The sequence below is a fragment of the Helianthus annuus genome, chromosome 13, assembly GCF_002127325.2.
Source record: "Helianthus annuus cultivar XRQ/B chromosome 13, HanXRQr2.0-SUNRISE, whole genome shotgun sequence".
Classification (NCBI taxonomy): domain Eukaryota; kingdom Viridiplantae; phylum Streptophyta; class Magnoliopsida; order Asterales; family Asteraceae; genus Helianthus; species Helianthus annuus.
Window position 1 is genome coordinate 95370255 of NC_035445.2, and position 14543 is coordinate 95384797.

The 14543-nt window shown below is 36.3% G+C and overlaps 1 protein-coding gene across 13 annotated transcripts; it reads left to right on the top strand.

Moving 5' to 3' along the window:
- The first annotated feature begins 8147 nt into the window (after positions 1-8147).
- On the top strand, positions 8148-14245 carry LOC110898772 (F-box/FBD/LRR-repeat protein At1g13570). 13 transcript variants are annotated; one of them, XM_035982100.1, is made up of 8 exons: positions 8148-8516; positions 8815-8988; positions 9162-9271; positions 10371-10475; positions 11164-13188; positions 13267-13374; positions 13489-13653; positions 13738-14245. In XM_035982100.1, the coding sequence occupies exons 5-8, from the start codon at positions 12574-12576 to the stop codon at positions 14053-14055; spliced, it is 1206 nt and encodes a 401-aa protein (XP_035837993.1). In that variant the 5' UTR covers positions 8148-8516; positions 8815-8988; positions 9162-9271; positions 10371-10475; positions 11164-12573; the 3' UTR covers positions 14056-14245. The 13 variants fall into 13 exon arrangements, with proteins under 13 accessions (XP_035837993.1, XP_022001300.1, XP_035837994.1 ...); XM_022145608.2 differs by having other exon boundaries at positions 12537-13188; XM_035982101.1 differs by lacking the exon at positions 9162-9271.
- Positions 14246-14543: the final 298 nt, after the last annotated feature.

Sequence of the window (14543 nt, forward strand, 5' to 3'; positions counted from 1 at the left end):
ACCGAAACCAAGGCAACCGAACACCCTCCACTATCGAAGATCTCCTTGTTCGGATTATTCTCTTTATTAACCGGTTAGTGCTTGATTATTCGCAAATGATGATTTGATTGTATATGATTATGTGTTAGAATTCATGAGTAGGGATGTTTACATGATAATCGGATATCTTGCAATATGTTGTTCGAATTCTTGTTAAGTTGATTTTGAACCGAATGCTTGTTAAATCGGACATGTTATGTTAAACGTATGTTGCCATGATTCGGGTTACATGTCATTGATTTGGAGCCGTGTAGTTGTTAATCAAATGATCCGGTTGCATACTATGTTGATATTGAATTACTGTTTTTGTTGATGATGATTTGAATGAGTGAAACTGTTGAACATGGTGTTTGATCCGACTTGTGAAACCGATAAGTTGTTAGCTGGATTTACGGAGTGATTGTTGCTGTTTAATCATGGAAATCTGTTACACACCTTGTCTCGACAAGAGATTGCGAGTCGAGAACTCCTAGTCTCGACTCGAGACCATAACACCGGCACATGGCAACACAACTCGAGACCGTGTAGTCTCGGTCAGACCAAGATGACCCGAGAACTCCTTGTTGCGACTCGAGAACCCGAAACCAGTACAACCCGAGACCGTCTAGTCTCGACTCGAGATCTCTGGTCTCGACTCGAGACCATATACACGTACACACTGTTGGACTTGCACACTGTCACGAGCCCATCTGATTGGGCCGCATATTTGGACTTTGTTTATGTGAAGCTACTGTTGAACTGCTATGTTTATACGTGAATACAATGGTCAATACTTGTACACAACTTGTTACGAGACGTGTAGAACATACGTGCAATACTAGTATATAAATCTGATTGGTATGATAACTGTGATAGGACGTGATTGATCACTTCGTAGCTTAATTGAACTGTTGTGTATCATACCGAGCAATCCCAGGCGAGTTCATTACATTTTCTCAAGCATGCGTCCCGGTGGTTTGGGACAACTAGTAAACATTGGAAGGCAACACTGGGTAAACATTTAAATTGGGTTTTGATTATTGAACATTGGGGTCTGGACACTTCCAGGTTATTAAGGGGCACACTCCCCGGATACATATGGGCACACTCCCTAGGGTATCTAGCATGTTATGAGCAACATCGTAACGCAACATTGAATCGCATTAACATACCTCTGGTAACAAAACACGTTAACAAAACCTTGAACTCACCAGCGTAGTCTGACGCACTTGTTTGCATGCTTGTAGGTCGTTAACCTTGGAACATGGACTTGCTATATGGGAGTGCTGGAGTGGTCATGGATCGAATCTCTTGGATTAACTTACATTTAATACATTGGTTTTAAGTATTATTATGAAACATTTGCTAAACGATTTATTACATGCTTCCGCTACACAACACTTTGGGAATTGATATTATGTTTTATTTAAGTATTTACCATTGGTTCAATGTGATTGGTGGCTCGAACTCTGATGCGTAACACGCCTCGTGGGATTTCCGCAGGTGGGATTTTGGGGGTGTTACAGTTATGGTTATCCAATAACCGACATCGTGGTTATGGTTATGGTTTTTGGTCAAAACCGACCCAAACCGACCCATGCACACCCCTACTCAAAACACCAATGGTCATAAAAGGTTCAACCATGCTAATAACAAGTTTACTTGGAAAAAGAAGATTTTACTAAAAGTAAGTAAGAATGCAACGGACCTCTATGCCATAAATCTGTAGTTAGGTTACAAAAAGTTTACCCTATGGAAACTCCTTGTTCTGAGTGTGCAAGTATACACACATGACACATGTAGACATGTCATAAAACCATTATGAAGACAAAAGCCGAGGCATATGGCAATGAAATTAGTGTCATAGAGCAAAGGTTGGTTTTAGAAAGCACACAACCTATGCAAGGAAGTAGAATCTAAAACATGTGAAAGCAAATATATGAGTAATATTTTTAATGTACTTAGTGGCGAAGCTTGAAGTTTTCGTCAGGGGGGTCGAAAACGTATATATCCAAAAATTTCTATAGAACCGGGGGGTCGAAAACGTATATACCCAAAAGTTTCTATACGAAAATTACATGTACAACACTACTAAACGAAAAGTTCGGGGGGTCGGGCGCCCCTCCCGGCCCCTTATATGCTACGCCCCTGAATGTACTTGAGAATCTGCCAGTGACATCAATCTACAAACCTAATAACTTTGAAGTTTCATTAAACTAATGTCATGATGATATGTTACTCTAGACCAGTTGATTACTTTATAAGACTAAATCATATAAGACAAAATCATCTGGTATCACCAATTTATAGACTTTGAGACTTTTGAAAATGCTACCAAAGACAAAATAGATTCTCACCTTTGAAGATTTCCTTGTGCTGCTTGTTCCCATGGCAAACAAGCTTTGAGTGGGTTTTACCCTGAGACTTTTGAGTCAAGTTCTTTATTGTAGCAGAGACTGCAATTGCACTTAGGCTATGCGGTATGGTAGAGGGTCATCTCTTGGAGGATAATCCGCCACGTAGACGCCACGTCATAGTCCTTGGAGGACGCCCCTCCAAGGTAGAAACAATGGGAAATGGAGGATGAGCCTACCTCACCAACTTTATTTATTTATTTTTTTTTAACTTCATCTACTTTTTTAACATTTATTAAATAAGATATAAAAATAAATTCATTAGTATTAAAAAACTAAACATTACATAATTCAAAAAAACGTAACCTAAAAATATTTATCCATCGCGGTTTGAAAACATCCTCGTCGCTCATCCCACTACGGCGATGACTAGTATATAAATTATTATATATCGCCGCAAACCGGTTCACGATTGGATTCATTTTTCGCCACTTCGAAGATATCGAGTCAACATCGCGATAAGGTCCTTGTTCCATTATCGCAAGGAACTTTGATAATGTCGCTTTCCAAAACCTCTCGCCGGTTTGGTTGTTACCTATATTTAACAAAAGTATATATTAAAAAAAATTAAAGTTTCTATTAGAAAGTATATATTAAAAAAATTAAAATTTAACTTTACATACCGACAGCGGGGTGTGTGGATGTGCTAATATACACCTTCGCTAAGGCCTCCTCCTCAATCCTCGTCCACAGTTTTGGCTTCGTTTTAGATTGTTGATTTTGGTCAACCGCCACTTGCTTTCCTTTTTTACGTTTAGAAGATTGTGGTTGCGTCTCTGGAATGACTTCAATGTCGTCTTCAACGGGTTGTAGTGGTTGAGAAGATTGAACGGGTTGTGGTAGTTGAGAAGATTGAACGGGTTGCATGTTGAACGGGTTTCGTATCATCAAGTTTTGTAACGCTAGCATTTGTTGCGTATTCGAAAAAGCGTTCGGAGATTGTTGAAAACCCGCAAAAGCGTTGACGTAAAATTGCGAGAAAGCGTTCGGTTCCATTGCAGGATAGTAGCCGAGTACCGAAAAAAATGTCCGGGTTTGGATTTAGGTTGTTCGGGTTGTATGGATACCTTGTAAAAAGTAGAAGAATGTTTATAAAAAAGTAGAAGAGTGAAGAAACACCAGATCTAAATGACCGGAATCAATTAGATCTGGGGGTAGGGTTTCTGCATAAAGGGTTAATCCTCTCGTCGATTGCTGAATGGGAATTACTTCATCGGAAATCTTTGCAAAGCAGAAACGCCGTTAGCCTCGCCATGGGGAGAATGGGGGTTCTCCTCGTGACCACCCTCCGGCTTGAGAATAAGTATTGGGATCTCAAAGAAGATGAAGTAGTGGAAAGTGAAAGTATGTGAAAGTAGATGGATCGTTTGTACCTGAATTCTCATATTTATAACCAGAATTTTGGCGCCAAAAAATGTAACGGAGATAATAACGGAATTTACTTTTCCGTTTGTTAGTTATCTCCCCATCCATGCACACGGATCGTGATCTTGATCAAAGGCTGGGGAGATGACACGTTGAAAGTGGTCTAATCTAGATTTGCATGTAAATTGTTGCCATCATCGTGATATCAAGGAAGGTCCCAGATTTTGCCACGTCACATTCGGTTATAACCGAATGAGAATTGTGCATGATGGTAATTTAATGCGTTCTAGAAGATCTACAGCTGTAAACCAGTAATCCCTTGCCACGTGTCCATTCTGTTAACACAGAAAATATTCCTTTTGTTAAAGTCTTTATGTTATGCGCGTGGGAGTGTTCAAGACTTGTCTCTTGTTAACTCTTCAAGCTTGACTGTACCCTTGCGCGAGCCCGCGCAAATGTGTTAGTTGAACATTTATCTTTTCTTCCTCCGGCGCATGGTTACTGAAGACTAATCTTACCCAAATCTATACTAAGACAGGTTGCGTGGCCGCGCAAGGTCTGTTCGAGATGAAATTGGAGTGTGATTATGGTATGGTCCTCTGCGCTTGTGCAGGGTTTTTGGGACCATACCCCTTCAAGTCCCCCAGTCCAGTGTTGCTCCTATGCGCCAATGACAAGTAGGTGGAGTATTGGAATATAAAAATGAAGTGTGCGCTTTTATTGTTGAGAGGTAAACAAGTTGCTTGGCGCAGGGTATGAAGAAACTTCTTGCAGAAGATATTTTCTTTTACTTCAAGCTGAGGTTTCTACCACCTGCAACCATGCCTCCCACCCGCCACGTGCAACCCATCGCCATTGAAACACCCATCGTTCTCACAAATTCAGGTGTTTGCTTCCTCAAAAACCTTGGCTCTGTTAATCCCCTCTCCACTACACATGGTATCAGAGGCTGAAGCCTAGAACCACCACTTCACTGCGGCCAGACAAGCACCTGTTCAATAGTTAACACCACCGCAAAACCTGCAACCACCAACCACCGCCTACCACAACCACTAAACACCGCCTTTCACAACATCAAAATATCACCAATTACTCCTCACCTTCAACCCCCACCTCCTCCGACGACATCACCACCAATACCTCCGACGACAACATTCATCATCATGCCTCCATCACTCCTCACCATCATTAAACCACCGGATTTGGTTCGAGATCACTAAACACCACCTGTGTATTTCATCGTAGAAGTAGAAGAAGAAAAGTTAGAGAGAGACACGATGGCTGTTATTAAGTTTTAGGGTTGACCTTTTTTTCTTCGATAGAGAGAAAATGGAAATAATATGTTGACTGACTGATTTTTTTAAAAGGTTTATGGTTTTGAGTGGAGCCGTGTACAATGGACAACAATATGAATTTTTTTTTTAAAAGGTTGCTAATAATTTAAACTAGTGTCCTTTTTAACTATATATGTATACTAGTTTTTTTTATATCGCGCATTACGGCGAAATCAAGCAAATGATAATGTAAAAGAAACGTGATTTGAAATAAAGCATGTTGTTTATCATCGTATCGTTTTATGATACCAAATAAATACTTTATTTTGAGAATAATCTCGTTTTAACAAAACTTATAACGGAATGTCAGGGAAAGAAATCAAGCACAACTACGTACTTAAGTTTTTAAAAAAAGTTATAAATGTAACTTATTAAAGAAGTATCAAATTAATCGATAAATTAATATATGTTAAAAAAAGAAAAAAAAACAATTATTAAAAAAAAGGTAAAGAAAATAGATGTTTAAAAAAAAGAAAAATATGTTACTAAAAGTAAATATAATAATAAATTGTTATCATATGTTAAATAATAAAATAATAAAAAAATTATATATTATTATAATAATAAAATTACTATTTATCATCCCTCGAAATCAATATATATATAATAGGTGTGGGTCGTGGTTGCAGCTTGCAAGTGTGTGTGGACTCCACACATTGTGGAGGTAGAAATGGGTGGTAGTGTGGAGAAGGAGTTGGGTAGTGGTGTAGGTTGGCCCTAGATGTTTTAACTTGTTACTAGGATGGTCCCTGTAGTTTTATTTCTATATATTAATAATTCATATATATTCATATATATTCATTCATTCATATATTCATATTCATATATATTCATAATGAAATAGAATGAACAGTAATCTTTTATTATTAAATTAAATTTAGAATTATAATAATTTAAAATTAGAATTAAGAGATAAGTAAATGGTATTGGGTGTAGGTACCGATCTTAAATTTATCAAACCGGTGTATTTTCGGTACCGGTTCTGCACAGGTATTCACCGGTTTTTACCCTCAAATACCGGTGCCGTATCAGTACCGACCGGTATCGAACCGTACCATAATGAACAGTAGTGATTTATTATTAAATTAAATTAGAATTAGAATTATTTAAATTAAGAGATGAGCAAATGGTATCGGGTATAGGTACCGGTCTCAGATTTACCAAACCGGTGTATTTTCGGTACCGGTTCTGCACAGGTATTCACCGGTTTTTACCCTCAAATACCGGTGTCGTACCAGTACCGACCGGTACCGAACCGTACCATACTAGGTATATTCGGTACCGGTACCCACTTTTGGGGATTTTGGTAACGGTATTTTCGGTACCGGTTGGTACCGAGCTCATCAAATCCTGTAGCAATGCAGCAAAGCAAGAAATTGCACCTTTTAGATTACTTTTCATACACACAGTAAGTAAACTGTATTTCGTTTGAATGAGGTTTTATATACACAATAACTTATTTTGCTTACTTTTTTGTTTTTTTTTCTGTAATGAATGAATTGTAGCATGTAAAATTAACTTGAATATTTAGAATATTGATGAGCAAATTGTATCAAATCCTGTAAACGAACCGGTATCGTATCGGTACCAAATTTAATATACCAAATCATTTTCGGTACCAATTTGGTACCCACATTTTGGCGTTTTCAGAATCGTTACTTTAGGTTCGACACCGGTCTAGCACCATACCTGTATTTATTAATTTTTACCTTCAAATACCATACCGTATTGTACCGAGAATTTTCGATGCCGGTACCTAATTTCGATGATTTTCCAGATCGGTACTTTCGCTTCCGTTACCGGTACCGAGCTCATCCATATTTTAACGTGTTAGCACCATAATAACTGAACTGAAAACAACCAAATTTCCAACGTGTAGGACGTGTGTGTCATATTATTATATAGTAGGTTATTTAAAATCGTTTTTTTATGACGCGGTGATTATCCTTACCACGTAATTTTATTTATGTTTTAATATTCGGTATCTGTTTGCCATTGCTGACACGTCTTTTGTAGTCATTGGGTCCCGCCGCAACGCGCGGGAGGAAAAAAACTAGTTTTTTTTTTTTTTTGAATGGCTAAACTTGCATGCCATGGGAATTGAACCCATGATCTCCACCTATTCTACACCTTATCTAACTCACCAACACCATTGGGCTATTCCCAATTTAGGAAAAAAAAATAATTAATTAATAATTAATAATTAATAATTAATAATTAATATTAATAATTAATATAATTATCTATATTAATTGAAAGTTGCGATGAACAGTAACAATAATTTATTAATTTGTTGTTATTATTATATATATTTTATTAGTCTATAATTTATTTTACCCTATATTATATATACTATTTAATAATTTGATTTTTATTTAATTACTTATATTCTTTTGTTTAAAAAAAAGTTAAATATGAAGTTGTGTTTGATTTTTTTTCTCAACGTTCACGTATAAATTTCATTAAAAACGCCGTTTGTTTGAAATATGGTCTTTTTGGTATCTGGTCTGTATCAAGTGTTGGTGTCATAGCGGTACCATGGCGAACGAAAACAACACCGACACCGACCGAGCCATGTTGATACCCATATCGGTATTCTCGGAACCGGTATCGATATATACTTACAAAAATATATGCTTTTTACCCGTTTAGTTTTATATTATTTGATTTTCATCTGATATATCGCATTCAAAATATTTTTTATATAGTAGAATATGTGACTTTGTTTTAAAAAAAATCTCGCCAGCCAACCGATACAGACATTGGTATGCTTTAGTTATTATTGGAACCCACACCGGTATTCGTTTCTTTATGATTTTCAATGTAAATCACACTCTTTTCTGGACGTATCATGACTTTAAGCCGAGTGTCGGTACTATAATAATATGTATGGTAACAAACTGAACCGAACCGACCGAATTCCCGCCGCAATGCGCGGGCAAATCCACCTAGTTAATATAATTAATATTAATATAATCTCAATCTATTAATAAGACAATGAAATGAATAGTGTTTCTTAGTCGTGGTTCATTGTGAATGGATAATTTCGGCGGTTCTTGACACGTCCCTGTTTCCTTCCCAATCCACCTCCCCATTAAATCACTTTTCTCCACCACAACCTGGATTTCTCCCCCGCCACCAAACGATGGAGGCTGATGAAGCTCAGAGATCCGAAGCGGTTATCGACTGCTAGGGTTCTGCTGCGAACCCGATGACGGAGGTGATTTTGGGGTTCTCTCCAACGGCCGATATACCCTTGCATGCACCGTTTTTACCAGATCGGTCAGAGCTTTGTAATGGTCGACGATTCTGCAAGCTTGAAGTGGTTTTCGACGGAGATAAGTCCCACTGATTTTGCTGGAGGATATCGTCTTGCTGTTCACGGGTATGCTCTTCTCTGCTATCTTGATTTATCTTTTTGGTTTGCATAAAAAATTTTTGCTTGATTCTGCATGCTGTCGATTTCTTTTTGTTGTTTCATGTCTTTGTTCTGTTGCATGTATTTTTTAGGTTTACTTGATTGTGATTTCGGGCTTCCATTTTAATGTTTATTTTCTAATTGGATAAGCTTTTTGAAGCTGGGTTTTATGAAGCCCACCAATTGTTTGTCAAAATGTCAGTAATAAAAAATGTTTGGAATTTGTCTAACATTTGAACTTATTGGATTCTAAATGGGAGAATAGGCAAATGACAATATACATTCTGGATAGAATATCCACCATCTGAAAAACTGATTTCCTCTGTCGGAACTAAGCAATCGATTTCGGTCATCATGGGTCTTGATTGGTTCGCAGTTTGTTCATCAAGAATCTAGGGGTTTCGACTGTCTTCTATGCCTCTACGCAAAAACGTTACAGGTATAAACCAAATTCGACTGTCTTTTACGCCATATCAACATGAAACCCCCCGAATCTCCACCATTTTTGAGGTCGTATATGCTTCAAGTCCATTTCCACTATACTCACATTCTTTAAGTTTTAAAATTTGAAGATCTAATCGTTCTTTGTAATTTGATCCACATAAATGGAAGATGGTAATGATTTGGAGCAAGTTACGAGGAGTCCTTCGTTCAGAGAGAATGAATTTGTTCATGTTGAGTTAGTTGATTCTGCTCAAATGCATGTTAATACGATTGATCAGGTGCTGATTTAAGAGTCTGTTATGGAACTTTAGATAACACATTTTAGGTTTACTTGTAATGATTGTGTATAATGTTTATGAATTATGGGTTATGATTACTGTTATTCATGTAATCTAATGGAGTCACCTCTCACTATATTTTTCTCAAGCATATAAAGTAAACTTTTTTTTACGAATGTTAGAGATATTTAATAATGTGATTTTGAGCTATAAGACATGTCTACTTCACTATTTGATGATTTCATGTAGCATTAATTACCCTAAAAGTCCTCTTTTATTGGTATTTCATATCAATCAAGAATTTATTTTTGGGAATTCTATACTGTTCTTTTTCATATATTTTGGTGTTTCAGTAGTGGCCAGACTTCATTCATATACTTTCTTTTTAAGTTCACCCATTAATCATTTGCTTGAGCCTTGAGCTCAACTCGAATTCTAAGTCGAGCTTAGTATTTGAGCTGGGGCTCGGCTTGGTTCTTTTATACATTTTCTTCCGAATTCAGATGTTAATTATTTGCTTGATCCATGGTCAGTTTGAGTGCGACTCAAATTTAACCCAAGATGGCTCGGCATGGCTAGAATTCTGAACCAGTCTCAAATCTAGCCAGAGATGGCTCAGATTTATTTATATATTTTCTTTCAAATATATGCATTAAACATATGCTTGAGCCAGCATGAGCTCAAAATTAGCCCTTAAACCAATTCTGAACTTGGCTGAACATTTGAGCTGGGGCTAGGCTCCCTCACAAACCAAGCCAACTTGATTAGGCTCGGATCACCTTAGCTAGATTGTCCAGGTTCATTTATACATTATAAGGGTATTTGGTGTAGGGTGTGTAGGACCATCTTATTCAACTGGTGGGTATTTGATAATTCATCTTTTTTGTATTTTTCTTATTTTGTTTATAATTTTAATCCAAATGTATTAGGGTAAATGGATTGTGACTATGAGTTTTATATAGTTTAGGGTTAAATTAATCAAATTTGGGTTATACGTTAAGGAGTAAGAGTAACTGAAGAAATTTGAGACTGAATTCGAGTTCCAAATGACCCGTTAACGATCCATTAAGCCACTAATTTGATACTGATTTGTGATTAGGTGAAGGATAAGCTCGAGAAATTGATGGTTGCTAACAAAGAATCTGGTAAGAGTATTGAGAGTTAGGTTCGAACGAGCTCGGGCATGTTTCTTAACAAAGCTCAGGTCAGTGGTAGCTATGTTTTTTATATTTAGAAACATCATATTGTTGATCTAGCATGTTGGTTTGAATTATTATTATTATGTTAATATGATGTTAGGTTGTAGCTAGAAGTTTGTGTATTGTACTTGTGTGTAGCTAGAGTTAATATTATGTTAATATGATGTTAGGTTATAGCGCCAACCCACAACGTTTAGTCTTGTACAATTTGTTTTTAGTACCCTTATATGAAATTTACCAGTAATTGAGTTATTTGTTTGGTTTTACAGTACCATGTTTTGTATTAATGATGCCTTTAGAAAAGGAGTGTTCCAATTTGAAGAATCAACATCAGATGAGATAATTTTATGCTGGTTAGGGGATGGTTGAGTAAGTTTATATTAATGGCAGTAATCAGTATTCTCAGTGCAACTTTTTACTTGCTACTGGAAATTTCAAGCAATCAAAATAATAATTGTTTCAAGTCAAACACATCTTGTAGTCATCAATTACTCTCGCAACATCAATTGATGAAAAAAGATTTTAGTTTTTAGTATTCTTAGTTACCGATGTAAATTGAGTAAGTTTGATAGTTGAGTAATATTTAGATATTTGTCATATATCTTGTAGTCATCAATTATCTTGTACATGTGTAAGTTTAAACATCTGATAGTTAGATGGTTAAGTAAGTTTAAATATCTGATATGTTTATAGATACATGGCAAAGGTAGGAACCAAGATGAGAGTATGCTCTACGTGTGGTGGCAGAGGTCAAGTTATGAGATCCAAGATTTGTGATGAATTCCCCTCCCAAGATTTGTGTTGAATTCCCCTCTTGCTATAAACTATATCATGATAACACGGCCACATACATATTGTAAATTGCGCAACGTGCGACAATGAGTAACACAATACATATTGTAAATCGCGCAACGCGCGACAATGAATAACCCTAGTTAATATAATTAAGAAGTTGAAATGAATAGTCATTTAAATATTATAATAATATATAGCTTTTTTTTAATACTTTTATTATTATAATATTATAATATAATAATAGTTTTTTTCTTTATTTTTTAACTATAATATATTTTTTAATATTAGGCGTTGGGATAAGCTTGGTGTGAACCGGTATTGAACGGGTATTTTTTAACTATAATATATTTTTTTCTTTTTTAGTTTCAGGGGTAGGGATGGGCTCAGTGTCAACCGATACAGAATCGGTACTGATACCAAAAATATCGGTTAAGGTACCGGTATATGAAGGTAAAAAACGGTAGTGAACCGGTACACAGAACAATTTGCTCATCTCTGACCACAGGTTTCATGCGAACAACATCGTTACCATACAATTTTTTTGGTTGATTTTTTTCGGTTATCTTTTAGTGTTTTTTTCTACATTTTCTTTTTATTCTTGTCAGCAATTCTGTTCGCAACACGCTCGTAGTGATTTCAAAACACATCTAAACACAGACTAAATAAAAAAAGAAATTCGCCGCAACGCGGCGAACTTCTTTAAACCTAGTTTTATTAGAAGTAAGGGTAATTTAGTAATTTCATACTAAATTAACTGAGCAAACTAATAGATATTTACTCAAGGGACTATCCAAGTAATAAACGACCAAACCATAGGAAGTAAGCATACTATTTCAAAAAACTGAGGTCTAAATGTGAAAAAAAGGCAAACCATAGAGACCATCCGAGCAATTAAATTAACTATGGAAACATTAAAGCAGAGTCCCCAACAAAAACAAGCATAAAGTAACTCTATTCTGGTGTATGCTTCTGTTCGTCAATGTCGCTGGTGGCAGCTGGTTAGTTGGTCGCCAGTTTGCTTATCAAATAACCAACCTTAGGTATTCTCTTTTCCATACCGATTACTTTTCATAAACACCTTGTTCATTACTGGGTTTGGGTAATTTTGCTTCGATATTTCAAACAAATGTGTGCCTTGATATAGTCACTAACCTAATTGGCTTGGCTCAGTTCCATTCCATTCCATTTTGTTGTTTGAAAGCTTTGACTTTCTTCTTTCCTTATCGTATCTGTTTCGTTGATTTGTGTGTAGACTAACCAAATTTTCACAGTAGCAAATTCTGCAGCTAACAATAAGGGTATCCTAAGATGGATAGAATCAGCAAGCTTCCTGTAGGCGTAATAGAAACCATCTTATGTCTGCTACCGATTCAAGAGGCAGCAAGGACAAGCATCCTCTCTAAGGAATGGAGGTACCATTGGATCAAAATCCCTAAACTTGAGTTTATTGAGGATCAGTTTCAAGAATGGACTCGCGGGCCTAAGCCGTCTGCTATCGAGCTACATCTTAACAAACCAAGTAAAAGGAAAGATATGGCCAAGAGGTGTAGGTTTTTCTACGCGATATACCAAGTTCTGCTTATGCACGAGGGTCCAATACACGAGTTCACTCTTTCTATGAAAGTAGATACCTCGTGTGTTGAGATTGACCATATCATACTTCATTTGTCCAAGAAAAATACTCTCAAGATATTAAAACTTGATTTTGAGGCGGGAGGTGACGAGGGGCATAGGTTACCCATTTCTCTCTTCTCGTTACACCAATTAACAAGTTTGTATCTCCATGGTTGTGCTCTTTACCAACAACGTTCATTCAATGAATTTGGTTTCCTTACAACCTTATATTTGAGTAGTGTATGGACGCATATGAAAACGCTTCACCGACTTTTATCCAGCTGTCCCTTACTTAAGAGATTGACTCTTGTAAGTTTACAACAATTAAAATTTAATTCCCATGGTCTTCCTCTTCCATAACTTGTCTAAATATTGTAATTTATGCAGGGTCATGGGATGACAATTCTCTATGATGTTGAAGGTTCCACGATTGTTGATCTATTCGAGTGTGTACCAGTGATTGAATGCCTTTATGTTACGGTATTCGGCTTGGAGGTAATTTTATCTACATGATATATATATATATATATATATATGTATATATATATATGATTAGACTTTGGTTTGCTTATTAGTTATCACTAATCTTTGTTTTGGCTATGGCTCAAGGATTTTCTTTCAAAGAGACTTCCGAAAAAGCTCCCGACATCATTAGTCCACTTGAAATATTTGTGTGTGGATACTCTTTGCTTTACTCACATATATGGGTTACCTTTTCTTACTCTTCTGATTAGAAGCTCCCCAAATCTGGAGAAACTGAAACTTAAACTAGTGGTAAAGAACAAGAATATATGTCGTATTCTACTTGTTTTGATTCTTATGTCAACATACACTCACACAAGACACTTCTTCATGTAGATGTGGGAAGAAATGTACGTTGAAGATGATTTGGGCTCTTTTACACTTGATGATTATTCAGATATCACGTTCGAGCATTTGAAAGAATTTGAGATTCAAGGTTTCACTGACTCGGAGAATGAGTTGGATTTTGTGAGGCTTGTATTAGCCAAGTCACCTGTACTAAATAAGATGATGGTGTACCCACATTATTTTTTTGATAAAAATGATGACTTGAGCTCTTTTACACTTGATGATTATTCAGAACTCCTTTTTCGCTCCCCATGCGCATCACCTGTCGTAGAAATCATCGTTGGACGACGGTACAAATCCGATTAATCGTGCTCTTGGTGATCTTGTTCTTTGTTGTTAACTCTAGTGACATGATGACAAAATTTGTTTTGTTTTGACATGCGGTTTTGAGACGGATGGTCTTTTGCGTCTTAAATTTGTTAAAATGTTATGCTTTTCGGGTCTTGAATTTGTGATTGGGAATGAGAATGAGAATGAGAATGCATAATTTTACTTATGACTTGCTAGAGATTTATTCACCAGTTGCATTATCATGTTAATTATTATTATGCACTACTTTAATTAAACGAAGACTAACTAACAAGTAAGTTGAAGAGAATAACTTGTAACAAAATCAATGGAAAAACAAAATCTACAATATTCATGTAGCATGCGCTTCTTTATACAAAATTATTACAAATTCATCTTCTATGCTCTCAGTTTTTCTGAGGATCACCATATTGAGTATCTGGTTCACCATCTTTTAAATAAATGAGAGAGCCTATACGCCCTAGCCGCCACCATAAACCCACACG